Raw genomic sequence first — 22,329 nt, forward strand, 5'->3', positions numbered from 1 at the left:
GTACTCTCATGTTCCGAATAACCCAGCTTCCCCCAAATGTATTTTTGGCGTCTATCTACGCCGGGATCCTGAGTCGTGGCTGATCCTGTTGCTGTGGTCCTGAGTCCTGGATCGCGAGCCCTGGATCCAGAGTCGTGGCTGATCCTGTTGCTGTGGTCCTGCATCCTAAGTCCTGGATCCTGAGTCCTGGATCCTGAGTCCTGGATCGCGAGCCCTGGATCCTGAGTCGTGGCTGTGCATGTTGCTGTGGTCCTGGATCCTGAGTCCTGCATCCTGAGTCCTGCATCCTGAGTCCTGGATTTCGAGTCGTGGCTGAACCTGTCTCTGCGGTCCTGCCTGACTCTCATCATACTACTTCCCTGATGGCTCCCACAAGACTGTTGACATCCTTGTGGATTCATCTTCTTATTATAGACACATGCATTTCCAAACATTTGGACTACCTACGCTGTAAAATGTATTATCTTTGCAATTTACACACGGCATCTATACCGTCCTGAGAGAGGGATCCCTCCTCTGATGCTCTCCCTGAGGTTTCTCCCATTTTCCCCATTAAACTGTGGGGGTTTCTTTGGAAGTTTTTCCTTGTACGATGTGAGGGTCCAAGGACAGGGGGTGTCGTATTGTCATACTGATATTTTGTACAAACAGTGAAGTCCACTGAGACAAATGTAACATTTGTGATATTGGGCTATATAAATAAACATTGATTGATTGATAACTGGGTTGACTTATTTCATAGTGTGTGGTTTAGACTTACTAAGAGGGATGTTACCTTTTCAGATTACTACATCCAAATTCATTTTAGTTGCCCATTACTTAAAAGTATGCACTATTCTTAAAACCTCAGACAATTGGGATTTATTTTAGGACCTTTTTTTGATGATTCCCCATAACTAAAACATATTTATATATCAACACTGTCTTTCATTATTTCATTGTGGGGCCAGCAGCCAGATGTGGTGACTTTTTCTGAAGCAAACAAAAATCCTCTAATATATCAAGAAAGTGGTTTGTCGTCCCTTTGGTATCACATCTATAAGCGTCCTTGGTTTATGAAAGCCAATATTTAAGTTATTATTATCTTTTACACAAGCTTCTAATGGTTAAATTAAAAACAAATTCACTTTAGAGTGATGCATTTGAATTGAATCTGTCTCCATTTAACAATTTAATAAGGTAAAAAACATTGCAGTTGCTTTTCTGTTAATGGTCTAAGAAAAAAAATGAATGATTCGTTAATTTTGAGCAGTCCAAACAAAAACAGCGTTTAATTTAACTTATATTTTGTTTCTTGGTAAGGCTCATTAATTTCCTTAAGTCACTGTGAAAGTCCAAGGCTGCTGACAACTATCACCACGCAAAGTATGACATAGACATCACTTCAGCAGATGTGGAAGAAGTACTCAGATCTTGTACTTAAGTAAAAGTATAAGTACCAGAGTGTGTGAAATCAATCTGGGTGTATCTAAAGATTTTCTTAGTATTGATCTTATTGTTTATCATTAAGCTATATCTGCAACTAAGTACTAAAGGTACTACATGAATGTAGAAGAGTAAAAGTACAATATTAACCTCTGAGTTGTAGTGGAGTAGAAGAACAAAGTAGCATTATATGGAAATACTTACCTCAAAATTGTACTTAAGGACAGTACTTGAGCAAATGTACTTAGTTACTTACCACCACTGCTCGTCAGTATATTTACACACATCTTAACCAACGTTTATGTAAGAGAGGAGACAGAACAATTTCAGGTTTTAAAATGAACAGTTTAAGAAAAAACAATAAAGAAAACAAAGAAACAAGGTAAATAACAATAAAATGAAATCTGTTAGATCTGGATTTAAAGCTGCTGTTTTTAGCAGACGGGTTAGTCCAACAGTTCATCGAGCACAGATTGCTGGGGGCCATGGTTCTTGGAGGCGATGTATTCTTCGTGTTGAGCATCTGCTTTCAGCCGGCGTTTCTCCCGCTTCTTCTCGGTGTTCTGCTGGTACTTTCCAACCCAGTGTCCAACTGAGAGTCTGTCCTTCTGCAGGCTCTCTCTGACCTCAGCTGTTTTTCCTTCAGATAAAAGAAGATAAAAGTTGACTTGCATGTTAATTAAAACTTAAACACAAGGCCACAGTAGAGGAATATAACACACAGGCTTGCGGAGTACCGGATTACACATAACGACATAATATAATCAGGTTACCAAAAAAATTTCACTGTATTCAATTACAATTTCATTAAAAAGATAAGTAATCAGATTACAGATTATTTTTTTTTACAATACATTTTGAAATAACGATTCATATATTATAGCTAGATGTACTGAAATAATTGTCTTCATAGTTTATATTTAGGCTACTTTAATTCTTCTTTATTTTAAATACATTTATTTTTGAATGCAGTAGTAGAGACCTGATTTATTAAACGAAAATACAGTCTATGCTTTAGATTAATGTATTAAGCTTAAACAGCATTTGTGAAGTCTAACTGTTACCACATTTTTGATATGAAATATCTTGGTTTCTCTTTTCTTAGGTTACATTGTTACATACACTTAATTGAAAATCATCTTATTGTTGTTTATTTTCTCTTGCTTTTATTTACATACTGACGTAATCCAAAAGTGACGGAATATAATCAGGTAACATAACTTTTATATTTTGATACTTAGATTAATTTACTGAGTACAATTGTTGACGTGTAACTAGTTATTGTAACGGATTACATTTTTAAAGTAACCCTCCCAACCCTGATGAGACATACCATGACTTTGGGTTTGGAATCTCAGGAAGGAGGAGATAGTTGGAGTTATCAGTGACACGCTCGGTCTCCATTTCTTTTTCTGTAAGCCAGTTTTTGTAGACACTTTTCTTGTTCAACCCATTTTTACTAAAGAACAAACAATAAAGAAAACAATGAAACAAGGTGAATAACAATAACAATAAAACAAATCTGTTAGAAAGTGGATTTTAGGTTGATTTTAGCAGGCGTACCAGTCCAACAGTTCATCGAGCACAGATTGCTGGGGGCCATGGCTCTTGGAGGCGATGTATTCTTCGTGTTGAGCTTCTACTTTCAGCTGGCGCTTCTCCCGCTTCTTCTTGTGGTTCTGCTGGTACTTTCCAACCCAGTGTTCAACTAAGAGTCTGTCCTTCTGCATGGGCTGCAGGCTCTCTCTGACCTCAGCTGTTTTTCCTTCAGATAAAAGAAGATAAAAGTTGACTTGCATGTTAATTAAAACTTAAACACAAGGCCACAGTAGAGGAATATGACAGAAGTAATCAGATAACTGTTACATTACAAAAAAATAGAGATTACTAGCAGGATTAAAATGTTACAATACATTTTGAAATAAAGGTCCATATATTATGGGTAGATTATATTTAGGCCACTTTAATTCTTCTTTATTTTAAATACATTTATTTTTTAATGCGGTAGGTAGACAACTGATCTATTAAACAAAAAAAAAGTCTATGCTTTTGATGAACGTATTAAGCTTTTGTAATGTAACAGCATTACAACAAGTTACTGTTGTTTGTTTTCTCTTGTTTTTATTTGCTTTGCACTTCACATTTAGGTAATCCAAAAGTAACGAAAAGTAATCAGGTTACATTACTTTTACATTTTGATAGTCTGTTTTTTCAGTATAATGGATTACATTTTTAACGTATCCCTTCCAACCCTGATGATACATACCATCAGACTTTGGGTTTGGTTTGGCAGCAAACAGGAGATAGGTGGCGTCATCAACGACACTCCTGTGCATTTCTTTCTCTGCAACCCAGTTGTTGTGGAGAGTTTTCTTCTTTCTCTGAGGTGACTTCATGTCGGGGGTCAGGATGTCAGCCTCCTCTCGTCTCTTCTCCTGCTCTTCATTCAGAGCGAGGACATTTTGAGATGGGCTTTTGACTCCCTTCAGCATCACCCGTTGCCACTGAAGCCTCTCTTGCTTCAACTGGTTCTGCTGTCTTTCCTTTGGGGCCTCCTGCCTCCTCCTGTCTTTCTCCATGCTTGCTTTCTTGAGACTTTCTGTCACTTTTTGAGTCTCTTCTCTGTCCCTCTCACTTTTTGCCAGGGTCTCCAGAGCAGCTGTTTGTCTGCGCTCCATCTCGACTGCTTTGAGCTCCACATACATTTGTCTTCTGACCTCCACCTTTCTCTCCTCTGGGGTCAGTTTAGATAAAGTATGGACAAGCTCCATCTCAGCAATGAGGTGTTCTCTGGAAGACATGTTAGTGTTCACAATTTGAACTTTTTCTCTGTATGTTTTCTAATGCTATCTCTCCAGCAAGTTTGTGTGAAATGAACAGCAGAGAGGCCTCCGTTGGTATGGAGATACAGCAGAGTTCCATGTTCATATTTCTAGAACAGAGCAGGATTCTTTCTCTCTATAATTACAAATGTGCCATATAAGCTACTACTGTTTAACTACGTGCTTCGGCTTATGTGTTATTCTGTGTCTATTTATTGATGTTCAGTCCCTTCTTGAGGTTTTTTTGTTTCTTTCTGCAGTTTAATTGTGTCTATTTGAATTTTTTTTTATGAGTATTTAATCATTTTGACCCTTCTCCTGGTTCCTACATTTCCTTTTGAGTATCGTTTTGCAGGTGAGGGGCCAACAGTGTCACTGTCCCCATGGTCTGTACCGTGAAGGTCCGTTCAGTTATTCATCATAATCAAATATATTTCCAGAAAACTCAGCTCCAGACATTCACAGTCCCCAGGAAATTACACTTTGGTGATTCCTTGACTTTACCCCCAGTGCCACGGTTGACATTTTTGGGTTTTAGTTAAATATGTTGATGGATATCCAATGGATCAATTAAATGCAGTGTATACATATCTACATTAAGACATCTAAACCTGAGAAGACACTCAATGTTGTTGGAGATGCAGTTGACTCAATTCCCTTCATGGTTATTCAGCAGTGAGGTGTGTGTGTGTGTGTGTGTTTGCTCAAGGTGGACCTGGAAAAGCAGGGATATGGATCACTGAGTTTTTAATGTGCATCTGTGAGATAAGCAATCGGGGAATGTCGTTTTTAATTTCCACTGTAGACATCCTGTGTCTGACGTGACTCAAAATGTGCCTGTTATGTAAATCCTCAGAGGAGGTAAGTCAACACTGACACACCTGCGCACAGTCAGCTGGTTCATGGCAGGATTCACATTGAATTTACTTTGCACTATTTCAGCATGATTATACCTTTAAACTGCACATAAACATTTACTTATGACTCACCCTGCAGGAAAGGAATGTATCTGCTGCATTCCTCATTTTGGTGCAGTGTGCCAACATTTCACTATAGTTTAATCAGATGATAATTTCTGCCCTTTCACGTGTATTGGTATAGGGTGTGTTTGTGAGGGGGTGAGTACAAACATTAAATAAATAAAGGATATGGATAATTTGGAGTGCGTGTGTCAGCTTAGAATAAGAAAAGATCCTTTGGCTGCCAAATCTGCCACCTCCTCGCTGGCAAAAACCTAGCTCAAAAACCTCAAAACTACCCCCGCAGCTAGCACACTTCCACGTCAACCCACCCCCTGCCAACCAAACAGGTTTAAAGAAAACAAAAAACATATCTTCCCCTTCATACCAAGCTATGCTGCAGCAGTAATCTAGGGCACCGTCACCAGCAATGCAGATCTTTATATAAAACAATTCAAGTGAGCAACCGGTCGGCAGTGATGTAGCCTACACACATGTTAATCAGCCAGGGCGTTTAATGGAAAATAATATGTGTGTGGCTGAAACCTATTCTAATTGTGGGAAAAGGTGAACTCAAGTGGAAAATAGAACTGTAATAACTGACAGGGCCTCTATTCAAAATAGGGCAACTGGGCGCATTGGAAATACTGGGGCACAGACCGCTCTCTCTCTCTCCCTCTGCACGCACGCGTGTGTGTGTGTGTGTGTGTGTGTGTGTGTGTGTGTGTGTGTGTGTGTCAGGTAAACGTCACAGCTTGCCGAGAAAGCCTCTGCGGGCGCGCTACACGCACACTTCCTCAATCCCCGGAATCACAGAGCGAAAGACGAGAGGAAGAGAGAGCAACTTTCGTCGTGCTGCGACGATAAAGACAGCACCGAGTTTGAGGTGAGCTTGCTTTTATTAATATTAGATGTTGTCGAGTTTTCGACAAGATTTGAGTTGTTTTAATATTTGAAGTTTGCAAAAAAAGTTGCTCAAACTACTCACTCTTCGTATTTCTATGGGGAAACAAACTGTAACCGTTGTCGCTAATGACTGAAAACGTTCGGTAACTTACAGTAACGTCTACACACAACACTAGGCTAATGTAAACATATATTGGACGGCCATTAGAACAGTTTCACTAACGTTTACCAACTAGACTAGTTTCTCCGAATAAAATAATATTTGCGACCAAGTTTTTCCGTTGTTCGTCTCGTTAAAATAAACCGAAATGGGACAAAACCTGCTACCTGTCAGATGTTATGGTGTCCCAGGGTCTGCTATGAAGAAAAAAAAAGTGTTCTTAGTTTATCAGACACTGACAGGTGAAGTGTTACGGCTCGGTCAACCGATCGATACGGGCCACCACTTAATGCTATGCTAGCTCTCAAAACGTGTGACCCTTCATTAATACAGTGGGGTCACTTTACACTTAGTTATTTGTAATTTGTAGATTGGGTAAAACTAACAGCACATAGGTCTAGAGTATATCTGTGTTTACTGCATCTGTGTCTGTTCCCTTCATAATGACAGGTTAGGTCTGCCCCTACCCCCCTGGCATTGTGATGCTTTAAAATAGGAAGCATGGCAAACATGTACTCCATAAGTGGTTACTATTAAAACAGTATTGGCGACATTGGGTGATTTGGCCCAATCATCAAAAAGCCCTAATTAAAACAGAAAACTTATATAAAGTAATTTAACAAATCAACTGACTAACTAATATGTCAACAAGTATAACTTGACTGCTATATAAACGCAGTGTTAACTATTAGGAATCAATTGTGCGGTAGCTGTATGTCATTTCAGTTCAGGCCACAGAAAATGTTGTCAGTACAAAGATGAGGAAGAATGTGGGCAGGCCTGGACAGCAAATAAAACGGAGTATTTCCTAAAATAACATTTTATATTCACAGGTATGCATCTTAAAAGTCAGGTGTCTAACTGTCTTCTGAGACTTGAACTGAGTGACTTCTGAAAGTGACAATCAACCACATCCTTTCGAGAGAGAAACGTTGCAAGATGAAAATCAGATGCACTGATTGGTGATGCTCATTCTCCTCACATGGTTATATGGTCATGTGTTTGTATACATTTCTGTAACAGCTGTTCTGGACTATTGTATTGTTTTGTAAAGTTGTTAAGTCTTCAGGCTTCAAAACTTTTTGCAATATGTTAAAGCAGAGGTAAACTGTGTGTATGTGTCTACAGTATGACTCAGAAAAGAACATGTGAGAAATTTTTTCCATCACCATCAGTAACAGTGCTGGCTGACATTTTAATGAATGAATGAAATCTTTATTGCCCGTTGGGGGATTTGCTTTTCATAGAGAGCACACAATAATCTTTTAACAAGCACAAGAACAAAACATATTATGTCACAAACTCACAAAACATATTGTCAGAAATTGATAAAGGACATTATGTACAAGTTTAAAAAGGTGCTGAATTCTTGTTAAGCAGCTGATTACTGCATGGGACAAAATAAATATTTTCAAAATATTATATATCCTGAGTCATGAAGAAAAAGTGCATATTCAAGTCTGAGAGGGGTGTGCTATGTTATTGTGAGCTGTCATGTTAGTGATACTGCACATGCTTAAACAACCACAGCAGTTCACTGAACAAGCTCCCGCTCATTTTTACTGTTATTTACTTCTCTCTTTTTTCCTGTCACAGTGGAGGATGTGTAGTCCCCTCCCGAAATTACTTACAACACTTTTGTGTTGGTCATTACTGCAGTTATCAGTTAGTCGGTTGTTTAAAAGGAGCATTCAAATTTCAAAATGTAGGTAGTAGTTTGCAAGTTACATTATACTGGTGCCTGGGACATAACTACTGAATTTAACAGATGGAACAAATCGAAGCTGCACATGGACAGTTTGCTGGGAAATCAATCACTACCGCCCTCAATAACTCAGGGTTTGCTATTGATTAACTCCCAAAACCCTGACATCACAGCTCACAGCAGCAGTGGGGGAGTGAGTGAATATGGCCGTTCAAAATAATCCACTCTTTGTGCAAACTTTTCTTTTCCCTTGCTTTTTTTGTGTCTTACTTTTCTGGTCTCAGTGTGGGTGGTTATGAGTTCAGTATTCTGAATACCAGCAAGGCCTACTGTGGTGCACTGCATGCTTGTGTTTGGATTAGTGACATGTTGTGGCTTGCTCAGCCTTTGTAGTACAGGAAAACACCTCTACTGTTGCCTTTTAGAAGCTACACAGTCAAACAGGCACAGTGACAGGGAACTAAACAAGCCACAGAAGCTTAACAGAGGCTGTCACATTGACATTGTGGTTGTATTTTATACTTAAAGGTGTGGACAAGACAGCATGGGTGCGACTGAAGTTACCTTGAAATTCATGTGTGAGACCTATGGGCGTCACCTTTTCCATTGCACATAACAAAACTGGTGGTGCAAAGGCTGTTACAGAAACACTTGTGGTTCCATCTGTGGCACATGAGAGCCTTTCAAACAGCAAATCATGAATGCAGCAGCTTGTGCCCGGCACAAGGATTTGATTGATCCCTTGCCAATATGTCACTATTGTCATATATTCCAGCTCTTTTTGTGTGTAATGTGTGTGTTTGGGATGTGAGAAGTGGGTAAGATGATACAAAACTTGCTTTGTGTTTAGCTAATTATATATAAATGTCACCAGGGTAACGCTGTGTTTGTCTGTTTCTAAAAACAGGTGACCTTGGTAGTCGTCACCATGGCTCCTTTCTTGAGGATCGCCTTCAATGCTTACGACTTGGGCGTCCTTCCTCCTCTGGCCGATCCGCCTTTCTGTGCAATCAAGATGAAGGAAGCTCTGACAACCGGTGAGAAACTATTCCTTAGCATACACCGTCTTTTACAGAAGTCATTTCTGCAACTTCCTTCTTATTTACTACATTTGAAAACAAAATACTTATTGGTTTTCCCTGTGTTTATCTACCTTTCCTTAGAACGAGGTAAGGCCCTGGTACAGCGGAAACCCACCATGTTCCCGGCTTGGAAAGCCTTTTTTGATGCCCACATCTACGAGGGTCGTGTGCTGGAGATACAGCTGATGAAGACAGCAGAGGAGCCGCTGGCTGAGGTCACCGTGGGAGTGTCTGTCCTTGCTGAGCGCTGTAAGAAAGCCAACGGGCGCGCTGAATTCTGGGTAGGGATACAGATTGTCCTCTTTTCCTGTAGCGCAATCTTTCAGGCTGTCTGAGTGTAACCTTCTGTGTGTCTAACTGAGTGTTCCTGTGTTCAGGTGGATCTTCATCCTTCTGGTAAAGTGATGATGGCAGTGCAGTATTTCCTGGAGGAAGAGGATTCAGGTAATGGAAATACATTGGAATCTTTTTTTTTCTTTTTTCTCTGCTTCTGTAGCTACTTTCTGTAGCTTTCTGGTTAGCATTGATTTCTTAACATTTTGAATATAATCACCAAATGTTCTCTTTGGTTGGTTTTATATCCTAATTATTCCGTTATTACACTACATTTTTAATATTACAAAACAAAACAACAGGTTTTTTCTTAATGATTTATTTCTAGAATGTAATATCCAAAAAACCTACCAAATGTCATCAGATTCTTTAAAGTTCAACGAAAGATAATCAAACAGGATTTTACAAAAAAAACAACTAGACCCAACATGTTTTTAGGGAACTAGTTGGAGATGTCTGGTATCATTTTACAAAATTACATATTGTTATTTTCACATGTTTGTAATAGTATTAGAAGTAGTCAGTGCTACTTCCACCTTACCAGATTGGTAGTATGGGGTACACATTGGTTACTTCATGTTTTTTTAAATGCTTTGCGCCGGCGACAGGCCTATTTTTATAATTTCATCGTACAGTAGTTGTTATTTCTTTGATTTTTAAACATCCCTACTTCCAAACATTGTCCAGCCATTTGTCAGTGTTTTCCCTTCATCAACTTTATCATTCACAGGCTTCATATGTGACCAATTCACTGGGTCCACATTGGTTATCATTAAGGCTATCAGTTTATTTCCATTGCAGTATTGTGGGAGGACTGATGTGTGTTTCTCTTCGTATCCTACAGAGAGTAAGGAGGCTGCCAAGGATGAAGAGGGTCCTACACTGCATCGCAGACGTGGGGCCATCAAACAGGCCAAGGTCCACTTAATAAAGAACCATGAGTTCAGCGCCACGTTCTTCAGACAGCCCACTTTCTGCTCTGTGTGTCGAGAATTTGTCTGGTTAGTTCAACCTACTTCCCGCTCTATAAACAAACCTTCAAGGCAACTAAAGGGGAACTTGTAAACCAAAGAGGAGATTAGCTGATTGAGCAGACAGAACGACACAGTGACGTTAACAACAGAGTATTTAGGAACTTCCTTATATTTGGAGGCATTCAACACTCGATGGCTGGTTTATCTTGAAGAACATTTGACAAACTGGTTGCTAATAATGTTGATGATAAAGCCAATGAGGTTAACCCATTCTTCATGTTTTAGAAGTTGTTTGTCATTGTTTAATGGCTATAGATGTGCTTCTAAACTTGGTATCTGGAGAGGAAGTTTATTTAAAAAGGAAACCCTAAGACACAAATCAGTTTGGTTGTACTGCAGCTGTTCATTATCACTAACTAAGTGAATAATCAGCACACCATTCACAGTCACATGATCAAACAACTTTACAGACTGACCTATTTGACTAACTTTGCCTCCCACAGGGGACTCAACAAGCAAGGCTATAAATGCAGACGTAAGTGGACAATAATATAAAAACACCTGTGCTTTGTGCAATTCTTGAAATGGCAAGCTACTGATTGAAAAATACATACTTCACTGTTCATTTGCCTCGACATTGAACACAATATGTTCCTGAATCAAAGTGTACAAATCTCTTTCATCTTGGTTTTCTATCAGAGTGCAATGCAGCCATCCACAAGAAATGCATAGACAAAATCATCGGCAGATGTACCGGTACTGCTGCCAACAGTCGGGATACTTTGGTACGTATCACATATTTGTGCAGTACACCATGTACTGTTAGCGTACTCCATATGTCTCACAATCTCATTTAAGTGTGGGCTTTTCTCACTCTGGTGTTTTGTTGCTGTAGTAAAGTTTCCTACCATACCAGTTGGAAGGATGATGGTCCTCTAATGGAATAGAAGACACCAGTCAGGGTCCACATCCAATCAGAAGGCTTTTTAATGATTATCAATATTTTTGGATAAAGATGACCTAGATCAGTGGTTCTCAACTGGTCAGGCCTCGGGACCTACTTTTTCCTTAGTCAATAGATCGCGACCCGAAATTTTGAACCACTCAAATCTATAAAAAAAAAAATCCTGCAGTAATATATACGCTTTGCAGCATACAATATTAATTAAAGTGAAGTACAGTGCATATATCCCTTATATCCCTTTACAGAACAAAATAATGCTTTTAAATAAGGTTTAATGAGATGATGGGTTCAAAGCTGAACTATTTAAAAAGGCACACGTGCTGAAAACCCAACCCCAGCAGGGGGGTCTGGGTGGATGCTCCCTCAGGAGATTTTTTGAAATACTAACATATAAACTATCCATTCTGGTACACTCTGAGAAGAAAATAAATAGATGTATTACGACATATTAATAATATTTTATGCCATTGTTTGTTTTTCACTTTGTTCTGACATCTTGCTGCTCCACATAGAGAGAAGAGCAAAGAAGAGATAGTCTGTGTGAAATAGTTTAAATTGTGGGTAAGGGTAGATAGCTCCCATTGTTCTGTGACCTGTCAATCATCAAACCAGGGGTCATATTTCATTACGTGTTAAGTTATTCTCCGTGGGGACTTCCGGCAACAATCTTGTTTCTGATTGGCCAGAAGACTCGAAAAAACATCCGCAAAGATGTTTTATTGAGAAGATGATCACTACGTGACAGAAGTTTTCAAAACCGTTTATGCTCTCCGGTACTTTCAGTCCAACGCCTACTGCCTGCACAGCGTTAGAAAATCGGGCCTTCAAAAGAAAAGTTTGACTTTTCCTCCCAAAAAAATAGAAAAAAATATATTTCACTCACACATCCGCGACCCACTCGAAACGGGCCCAAAAGTGGGTCGCGACCCACCAGTTGAGAATCACTGATCTAGATAATGGTTGATTCAAGCACACATATGGGGTGTGGTCTCAGGGAACTACTCTAAATCAGTACAGAGGTAGACCTGGCAACAAACCAGGAACTTCATATCCAACAGTCTAGTCACTTCTGACAGTTCAAGCTAAGAGAGGGAAGCAGACCATAAAGCAAACAGGAAAGAGAAAATGAAGCAGGTGCGGAGGCCTGCGAGCTATCACAGGCGACTAATTAGAAATCCTCTGCCTTGGGTTATTCATGGAGATGATATGTCCCGTTTGTCCCCACAGTTCCAGAAGGAGCGCTTTAAAATTGACATGCCCCACCGTTTCAAGAACCACAACTACATGAGTCCCACTTTCTGCGACCACTGTGGAAGTCTGCTGTGGGGACTGGTCAAACAGGGACTCAAGTGTGAAGGTACAGTGGCAATATGATGCACTCTTTGTTGGAGTGTCGGTGTACTTTCTTCTTAAATAATCTTTTGTTGTCCCATTTGTAGATTGTGCCATGAATGTCCATCACAAGTGTCAGGATAAGGTAGCCAACCTCTGTGGTATCAACCAGAAACTACTAGCTGAGGCACTTACACAAGTCAGCCAGGTGAGTTCATGCAGACTGTCACAAGTCATTCAATGAATGCTTCAATCAAGTCTCATGTCAAAGTAAAATCCAAAGAATTTCAATGACAAGTCTTTCTTAAGTACCATACCAGGTAATCATACCAATGTTTTTAAGATATTGTGGATATTTCATAACATTATACTCAGCTATTAGTATACCAATATTAGTTTGAGGAACATTAATGGAACTTGTTGACCTAGAATCTAAACTCAATTGTAGATAAGTTCTTAAAACATTTCAATGCTCTGCCCTAGGTAAAAAGACACGAGCATTATGTAAACAATTGCATTGTTTTCTATTCAGTACAGGAGAGTATAAGGGAGCTTGGTAAAACTGAATTTGAGCATCTTGAGTTCAAGTGTGTTACATGACAAACCAACAAAGCTACAATAGTTATAATAATGTTTTCTTAATGATAAAGTTATAGTGCATGAAAAAAAACGAAAAAACCTTTAAAAGCATCCTGTCAACTACATGTCTACATTATATTATCTGCTAAAAGATCCGGTACAAATACAAATGATGGTAATAAAAATGATTGGTTATTATTTTGCATGCATGTTGAAGAAGCTGTAGATCACGTGCGGGATAAAGCAAAAGAGTGTGACAAGAAACATGTAGAAAGCGTTTATAAAACATGTTTATATTAGGAGATAGTTTGGTGATTGACCTAAATACATCTTCAACACAGGGTCAGTGGTGAACCTAACCAGGATGTTAGCCTGACCCCTATCCCAGCTGTAACCTTGACCCCATTTAAATCTAGCACTTATTTCAGCCTATTTATATTATTAATACCAGTCCTAACCCAACCACAGCACATCTGTAGATGGCTTTACACAATATGATTAGTAGTGATTACATAACAATCAGTTTATTGCTGGCTAACATATTAGCTTCCTGCTCTGGTGTATTTAAGGACTGGCTCAATGTGGAACCTTTCAGTTACCTTGTTCTCTTTTTACAGTCAAAGAAGTCATTGTTTATCCTGTGCAAATTGGATATAGCACAGCTAGATGAGTAATCATTGCTGGGGAACTATTTGTGTTTCTGTTTCATACTTATTTTTACTTTCTCTTTTGCATCAGAAATCGTCAACACGACGTTCAGATCCAAACCTGGCTGACCTCTCTGATATTGGAATCTACGATGAAGTTAACAAGCTTTCTGGACTGGATATCAATGGTCAGAATAATATGCAAATATGTTCAATGTCTAAGATAACTTTGTAGAAATGCACCAATTCTATGAAATACTGGGATGATTTCTTTCTGTTTTTGTTATTTATGTGTTTTTGTTCTGAGCTATCCCACTTCTGTGCTAGAAAAACTGATACATTTTAACTATAGAAATATAACAAATAAGTTTATAAACCACTTGCCCTATTCTATATTTGAATGAGTACACATTTGATCAAACTAATTCATTAAACCACCTTTATTTTAGCCTTCTTTTACATTTAGAACGACTTTACTTTCTAACTATCGATAAGTATACCTCATTCTAGAGATACTGTGACTACCACTTATAACTCAACTTAATACTTGAGATATTTGGAGCATCTATGTCTTGTTGCAGCTCAGTCTATTTCCCTGCACTCCCTGTCCTTTTGACGCAAGAGCACATAGTGCTGGAAAATGGAAATGAATATTTCTCCAAGATACGATTGCCGCCGAATTTATAGATAGAAAGGTGTCATCGAAACTGCATGTGGCTGATTTTCCTTTGAGGCGTGAAACACTCCCACATGACTGACATTTTCTTTCATTTTTATTTGTAAACAATCTACAAGTGTGCGTGGCTCCAGTTGGCTCTATTACACCATGCCAGAGTCTTGTCCAGTCTTCTCCAAATGAATAGCTTGGTATGCCAGCTTTGTCCAAGTTTAAACGCAAATCATTTAAGTTGAAGTACATTTAACAGAATAACACTGTGATGAGCAAATGTCCCCTTTTCTTAGATGTCCTCGGGGCAGTATCAAGGCAGTTATCTGGCAATACTGATGTTGGGCTAAAAAATCGGTTTATAACTATTTATTTGAATAAGCCATTTTTATGTGTGCTAATTAGTCATTGTTTCTCCATCAGATGGATCTCCCTATGGCAGATTGTGGGAGGGCTCCAACCCACGGCCTCAGTCTCGTATTACCCATTTGACGCGCATCAATGTTGACGACTTCGTTTTCCACAAGGTCCTGGGAAAAGGCAGCTTTGGAAAGGTATTAAAAACCATCTCACTGTGAGACTGCTATTCGACAAACAATCAAAGAGTGAGAGGATAACCAGAAGTGAATCAACCACACTCCAGGCAACTGTCGCATATACTGGCAAAATAGACCTCTAATTGAAATGATAGCATAAATCAAAATATGTAACTGATCTCTTGACAAGAAGAAGGTTCATTCTTGAAATGAGACAGAAAACAGTCAACAATGATGTTCTTCTCCTCTTCACCCCACAGGTTCTCCTGGCAGAGCTGAAGGGTCGTGGTGAGTACTTTGCAGTGAAGGCTCTGAAGAAAGATGTCGTGCTGATGGATGACGATGTGGAGTGCACTATGGTTGAGAAGAGGGTCTTGGCATTAGCCTGGGAAAACCCCTTCCTCACACACCTTTACTCCACCTTCCATACCAAGGTAGTCCACTTCCATCTTATTAGTGTCTTACTGTTTATTTATTGCATTCATCATCATTAGTGTAAATTGAATCCTCAATACTCAAAGTAAACATTGTCAACAGGAGCATCTGTTCTTTGTGATGGAGTATCTGAACGGAGGAGACCTGATGTTTCACATTCAGGAGAAAGGCCGCTTTGAACTCTACAGATCCATGTGAGTCACGCCTGTCACAAAGATTTAACACACAGACTTTATTTGAAAAAACACACACTACCTGTCATCATCGCTCCATTGCTCTATTGTCTCTGCAGCTTTGCAGAGACCCACAGAACATTATCACTGAGCTGATGGAAAGCAGATAGAACTTGTGTTTACTCTCCTCGTGTGACTCTCTATGTCTCTCCCATTATGGCTTTTTATTAGTTTACATGATAGAGTGAACTCTGATGGAATGGGGCTGGAGTCTATTAGCTGCTGCACTGGCAGACTGGCCTTGTATGGACTAAGAAGCTCTCAGTGAGTCTCTTATGTTTGCATCGGGAGGTATCGGTTACTACCACCCACCTCTCTACTCATCACACTCTGGGAATCCCTCCAGAAAAAAAACAATAGCACAGCGGTAAAGAGTGTTTTAAAGCCCAACGCTTGGTGGCACATGTGCCAGCGCCAAGTACGTTTTCAAAAAGTCTCACATTTACAGAGAGGGAAGTGAAATATTTCTTTGTAAGTACTTTTACACCTACTGTTGTGTAACATTTTCCAACTTAAATAGTGTCAACTTTTTATCTTTTACCTTGTCGAAAACAGAAACCGTTGACCTCAAGGACCATCAGTGCTACCATCTGTATTCTTTTCAAGTGTTGAGGAATTGTAGACACTTCTTTTAATCATTTTGAGCACCTTAAGGAAAGAAATGAGTATAATTAACTGTTACACTAGATGTTTTTTTTGTATTAGTGTCACAAATTGCAAAGCAGACTTCAATGCATTCACTGTTGTGAAGCTTGTGGTTTGTCTTGAAGAATGTCCAGACTATCAATCCATGTATCATTATCATTCTTACACACTTGTATTATTTTTGAACATACTGGTTTTTGTGTTTGAAAAGCAGGTTGAACCCTGACATTACAATGGGGTTTCTCATTGCATTCCCTGTAGTTAAACTTTGTCCTGGGCTCAGGAGATGACAGGAGTAATTCTCCTCTCAGCAAACACAGACACCTGATCTTGTGTTGGCATCCGCTAAAATCCTCCTCACTCAGTGACTGTATTCAGCCTGGAAGGATCATTCCTCCTTAGTGAGTGAGAAGAAAGAGAGTGGGCTGCTTCATTATCTTAGAATAATAATGAAGTTGGTGCCTGGCTTCCAAGTTGTCGCAGTGGAATTGAAAGTATCTAATCATGCATTCGGTTATATTGTATTTTCCCTTGGGCATCTGATGAACGGTAGAGTTTCAGTTGACCTCTTTTACAGCAAAAAGGGCCTGTTCTCCCAGTGGCTACTGCTAACCTGTCGACCCAGTACTGTAGAGAGTTGCATACTACAGAAACTTAGAGTATCTAGACTTTATTTTACATTCTGTACTAAATGTGTGGAGTTGTTCAGGCAGTAGAGCAGCCTCTAGGCCTGTAGGCTATAATTACATTATCGATTCATTGTACAATATATGCACAAGACCTTCAATCTTTACGTTATGAAACCATTGTCCACAGCTCCACATTGTGGGTTCAGGTCGAATGAGAGAGGAGTTGTAGCTAATTTTAAACTTATGTAGCTGTTATATAATAGCTAATATGTTGTTACCTTGCAGTTTTATTAACAAAGATCTTTTAGAAACTGGATTGGCAGTACATAACCAAAGAATAACTCACCCTCTATACCCCTTTGCCAAATGTTTAATTTTGTTTAAGAGCACTTTGGGGGACCAAGTGTTCATTTTGTGTTTGTCATGTGAGTTTATTTCATTATTTTAAGCCAGTCTTTATTAGAGAAATAGTTTGAAATAAGCAAACAGAGGAGTTGACATGCGTAATGGGACCGCAGGTTCTGTGGTTTTATTTTATAATATCATTTTCACTGTGATTTCTTGGATGATATATCGTATCGTACAATGGACTGTATTGTGTGCACCTGCTAACTTGTTCTAAAGGGTTTTACGTGAGAGATACTCAGTGGATAAAACTTTGAAGTGCTTGTTAGTCGTGCATTTACAAGGAACAGGGATTTACAGGGTTAGAGCAGAGGCTGTTCTATCTCATCTCAGGATTCATTTGTTTCCCTTGACACAGATGACAAGTGAAGCAGGTCAGAGATAGAGAGAGGCTAATCTTTCCTCTAACCGCGCCTCTCAGGTTTCCGAGCGTTATTCACCTCTCTGCTACTCCATACAAATGTCCTGCTCAATAATTCAGCTCTACTCTGAACTGAGTCTGCAGTGAGATGGCAGCAGCGTGGACCTGTAGCTTTCCACCAGAGATGAGTAGTTGATATCTGTCTCTCTTCGCCATGTTTGTCTCCCCAGGTTCTACTCTGCTGAGATCATCTGTGGTCTTCAGTTCTTACACACCAAAGGGATCATCTACAGGTCAGAAATACCTGTATTCATTATTATTATTATCAAAATATGTATTAACTCTGGGGCATACACTAATTCGTTTTCATGTTTTACCATAATAAAGTACAATTACAATTGCAATGAGAAAGTAAATGGGGACACTACAAACTCGCTTGTTAAGTAATCCCACACATTTTAACACATTTTATTTCTAAAGTTTCATTACCATTGTGTGGTCAAGCAGTTGGGAACAAGGACTGTTTAGGAAACTGTGAATTTGTTCATTTCTTGCAGTAATGCTACCTCAAAATCACAAAAACATGTAAGAGCATTAATAACTTCTACAGTTTCTAGTAAAAAACAACATGAACAGTGGTCTAAATATTCACATTGATTGATTACCTACCCAAGGCAAGATTTAGATGTCTGTATCATTTCTATTTTTATAATTGTGATAAAAGGAGTTAAACTAGCAGCTGTCTGGTAATAAAATGTAAACTTGGATTTTAAGGTCTGCTTTGAAAATAATTGTCAATTAAATGCAACAATTAATGCATAAGACTTTCAAACTCACTGATATGGTTTTCTGGCTTAAGGGGTGTTTCATTTCACATTCCCCACTTGCTGAACTTTTTAGGCACTCTTTTTTTGTCCCATATTAAATCCTCTTTTCATTTAAAAGATGCAACCATTAAGTGGCATTTTAAGTTAATTCTGATAAAACTAAAACTGTCATATCGAACGTTATATAATTGCAAACTACCAAGTTATTACCATCTTCAAATAACTTCATACGTTCACCAATCATAATGTGATTTTCTTTGTTTTCCAGAGATATTAAATTAGACAATGTGATGCTGGATCATGAGGGACACATAAAAATCGCCGACTTCGGCATGTGCAAGGAGAACGTGTTTGGAGAAAATCGTGCTACAACTTTCTGCGGTACTCCTGACTACATCGCCCCAGAGGTATAGTGTTTCATACTCAGATCTGCTTTCTTGTCCTGACATATTTAACTGTGCACCTGATTTAGTTTCATAATTCAGCATAAAAAACATGTGTTACTGAATTTCTAAATTATTCTTATTTATAATACTTTGTTTCAACTCAGATCCTTCTGGGACAGAAATACTCATTCTCCGTGGACTGGTGGTCGTTTGGGGTGTTGCTGTACGAAATGCTGGTCGGTCAGTCGCCTTTCCATGGAGATGACGAGGATGAACTGTTTGAGTCCATCCGCATGGACACCCCCCACTATCCACGCTGGATCAACAAGGAGGCCAAGGACCTGCTTGAGCGGGTCTGTATCACAACCTTTCAATACTGAAGTCAAAGGGCACCATTTCTGCTCCTGGGTTAATCTGGCGTCTCCATTTTTGATTATTTTATGTTTTGGATTTAAAGCGACATAGGGTTGTATGAGGTGCTTTTCCATCTTTATGGTATAACCTGGAATACCTACAGTAGAAGGCTGCCAGTAAGCCTCCAGTTTGCAAAAACAGACAGTTGTACATTAAGGGAGCTAAGCAAAGTTTCAAAAATGTATGTTAGTTTTAGAGTATGCTTTATTAGGAACATTTCTACAGTTTTATTTAGCTGTAAAACAATCCCTTTCCTACAGGGAACTAAAGCTGTTACATCAATCAATGTTCTTGTCACAGCTACCAGACTCCTTTAACAAAAATACCCCACTAATTTCACTTTCAGACCAGTTGCCTGTTCGGCTGTCTCGATTGGTTAGTTATTTTTAATGTGTAACTTTGGTTAGTTCTGAATCACGAAAAAAAAAAAACTTTCATGGCAGATTTGGACATAGCATTAGTGTTCTGCCGGGTGAAAATACTGTGTTTGACTGATATTGATTTTTTTTTTTAGGTAACTGTTGGCCTTTTTATACGATACGATATAACTTTATTTGTCAGATCAAGTCTGAAATTTGACTTTTTCCTTCAGTTGGCTAAAAATCTTTTTGCTGCTGCCCCCGTCCAAATCAGTACAGTGCTCAGCTCCTTGCCCATACTGTGTGTTTCTCCTAATTCAAAGCGTGCTGCCCTTCATCTACACTATACAATAAGCACGTATTAAAGCCTCATGCAACCCTCATTCAAAAAATCCAAACTACCCGTTGGAGAATACTTCAGTTTTTTGGTTAAAGAAATCTATTCAAATCCTGTTGAATCTTGTTATTTATGTATACTGTAAAAAGCTGCTGTTTTTTTAATTTTATAAAACGGTTCACTCTTCATTACTTACTTTTACTGACTCTGTTTCCATGCAGTTGTTCGAGAGGGACCCAACTTGCAGATTAGGAGTCGTGGGTAATATCCGACTACACCCCTTCTTCAAGACCATCAACTGGCAGGCCTTAGAGAGGAGAGAGATTGAACCCCCCTTCAAACCCAAAGTGGTAAGCCCCAGAATCATGTTGTTGAGGATTCAATTAAGAAAAATATGAATTATGTGCTTTATCCTTTACGATGAATGTCCGTTTTATATTTTGCTTAAAAACATTTATTACCAAATTACAGAAAGCACCAAATGATTGCAGCAACTTTGACCGGGAGTTCCTCAGCGAGAAGCCTCGTCTCTCCTACTGCGATAAAAACTTCATAGACTCCATGGATCAGGCGGCATTTGCTGGCTTTTCATTCATCAACCCTAGGATGGAGCAACTTTTGGAAAAGTGACGTTGTGATGACATTTGACAGACCTGGGTAAAATCGCTCCTGCTTACGAACATTCCCCTTGTTCTGTCACATGGTTAAAAGTGCAGTGAGCTGTTCCACAATCAGTATTTCTGTGACCTTGTTTTAAGCACAAACTATTCTCCTTGGGTACGTGTAGAAATAATGAGAGTAGAAACGGGGCCCTTTTACTGTACATATTGATGTTATTGTGTTTGTGTGCATGTTTATTATATGTCTAGGTCGTTAAAGCCTTTTTGAGTAATAATATGAGCAATATAAGGATTTCAAAGGCAGGGGCTCAGTTCAATCTCCTGCCCTTGAAATCCTTACCTGGCACTTGACATCAGCGTTATCATCTGCAGCCATTGTATGTTCCTTTTTGGTAACAGTTCATTCAACCCGAATGGGAATAAATATGTATTTGAGGGATAGAAACCTATAGGAATAAATTATACTGTTTACTTAAAGTGTAGATATTTTTTGTGTGAATGAGTTGAGTGCATGTATACAAATCTCTGAGCAACCAAACCCTGTTAATCTATACATACAGATTAATGATGATTGTTACCTATTTTTGTCTTTGACTGGATTAATCACGTCTTAATGACAAGAAGAACTTGTGAGGGTGGACTCTCCAGTGCCATGTAAAGAACACATTTGAACAGCTGGTCTCAGATGAGTTGAAAGCCCTGTCATTGTAGGGGGGCTGCAGTCGGGTACAAAAGGTCAAGTAAAGATATGTGACTTCAAACAATGAGTGGGTAGTCATTTAAATGCTGTAAATAGACAATGTATATGTATATTGCTGTAACATGTATATTGGTTCTCTTAAGGATGTCCTTTTTTTTTACTGTCTCCATCTTTTACATCTGATTAAAAAACAATGAACTCCCAAGTCTGGTGTGCTATTTAAAAGAAATAAAAAACATCCGCAAATCAAGATGCAACTTCAGAGGGTGCAAGCTGACAAGTAATATGAAGGTTTCTTAATGTTGTATTTTAATAATCCCATTTGGATATTCATTTTGGTATCATTTTAAATGTGTTTTTAATATCATTGTGTATATGATAAAAATGTAAAATGCTGTAAAATGTATTTATTGCAGAATTATTTATGTTGGTTTAACATTTCTCTAATAACATTTTTAGTAGGAATAATAAGATATCCAACATTCTATATATTTATAGAATGTTGGTATCTGTGGGATACTCCTGGTGTATTACAAAGGACTTGCATATATTTAACTTTTCAAAAGTAGACTAACGTACCACTATAAGTATTTGCAAGTTGATATACTTTTTAAAAGTACAATGAAGTACAATTTAAGAAACATGTATATTAAAGTACACTTTTTAAAAGAGTACCGGTACTTAAATACACTTCTAATGAAGTGAAATTAATTAATTGTAGTTTCGATCAGTATACTTAATGACCACTATAAGTATTTGCGATTTAGTAGCGAAAGTGTACTTACTTACAATTCACGATACACTTAGATTCAAGAACACTTTTAATAAGCACACTGAAATACCACTTTAAGTATTTCAGAAATAGTATATTTATTTTTAGTAGATTG

General features: G+C 38.6%; 2 protein-coding genes across 2 annotated transcripts; one reads left to right on the plus strand and one right to left on the minus strand.

The window, feature by feature from the left end:
• Positions 1-2,975: 2,975 nt before the first annotated feature.
• On the minus strand, positions 2,976-4,226 carry LOC307038874 (uncharacterized protein; the record flags this gene model as incomplete). The annotated part of the gene is made up of 2 exons (XM_079680548.1): positions 2,976-3,190; positions 3,692-4,226. The coding sequence occupies 2 exons, from the start codon at positions 4,224-4,226 to the stop codon at positions 2,976-2,978; spliced, it is 750 nt and encodes a 249-aa protein (XP_079536674.1).
• A 1,720-nt stretch (positions 4,227-5,946) lies between these two features.
• prkcda (protein kinase C, delta a) lies at positions 5,947-21,647 on the plus strand. The gene is made up of 18 exons (XM_079682146.1): positions 5,947-6,092; positions 8,885-9,014; positions 9,141-9,340; positions 9,437-9,503; positions 10,237-10,393; positions 10,870-10,901; positions 11,066-11,151; positions 12,558-12,687; positions 12,770-12,870; positions 13,980-14,076; positions 14,979-15,109; positions 15,352-15,525; positions 15,629-15,720; positions 18,030-18,092; positions 18,895-19,033; positions 19,177-19,365; positions 20,344-20,472; positions 20,594-21,647. The coding sequence occupies exons 2-18, from the start codon at positions 8,906-8,908 to the stop codon at positions 20,750-20,752; spliced, it is 2,055 nt and encodes a 684-aa protein (XP_079538272.1). The 5' UTR covers positions 5,947-6,092; positions 8,885-8,905; the 3' UTR covers positions 20,753-21,647.
• Positions 21,648-22,329: the final 682 nt, after the last annotated feature.

The sequence above is a fragment of the Notothenia rossii genome (genome assembly GCF_949606895.1).
Source record: "Notothenia rossii genome assembly, chromosome: 5".
NCBI classification, from domain to species: domain Eukaryota; kingdom Metazoa; phylum Chordata; class Actinopteri; order Perciformes; family Nototheniidae; genus Notothenia; species Notothenia rossii.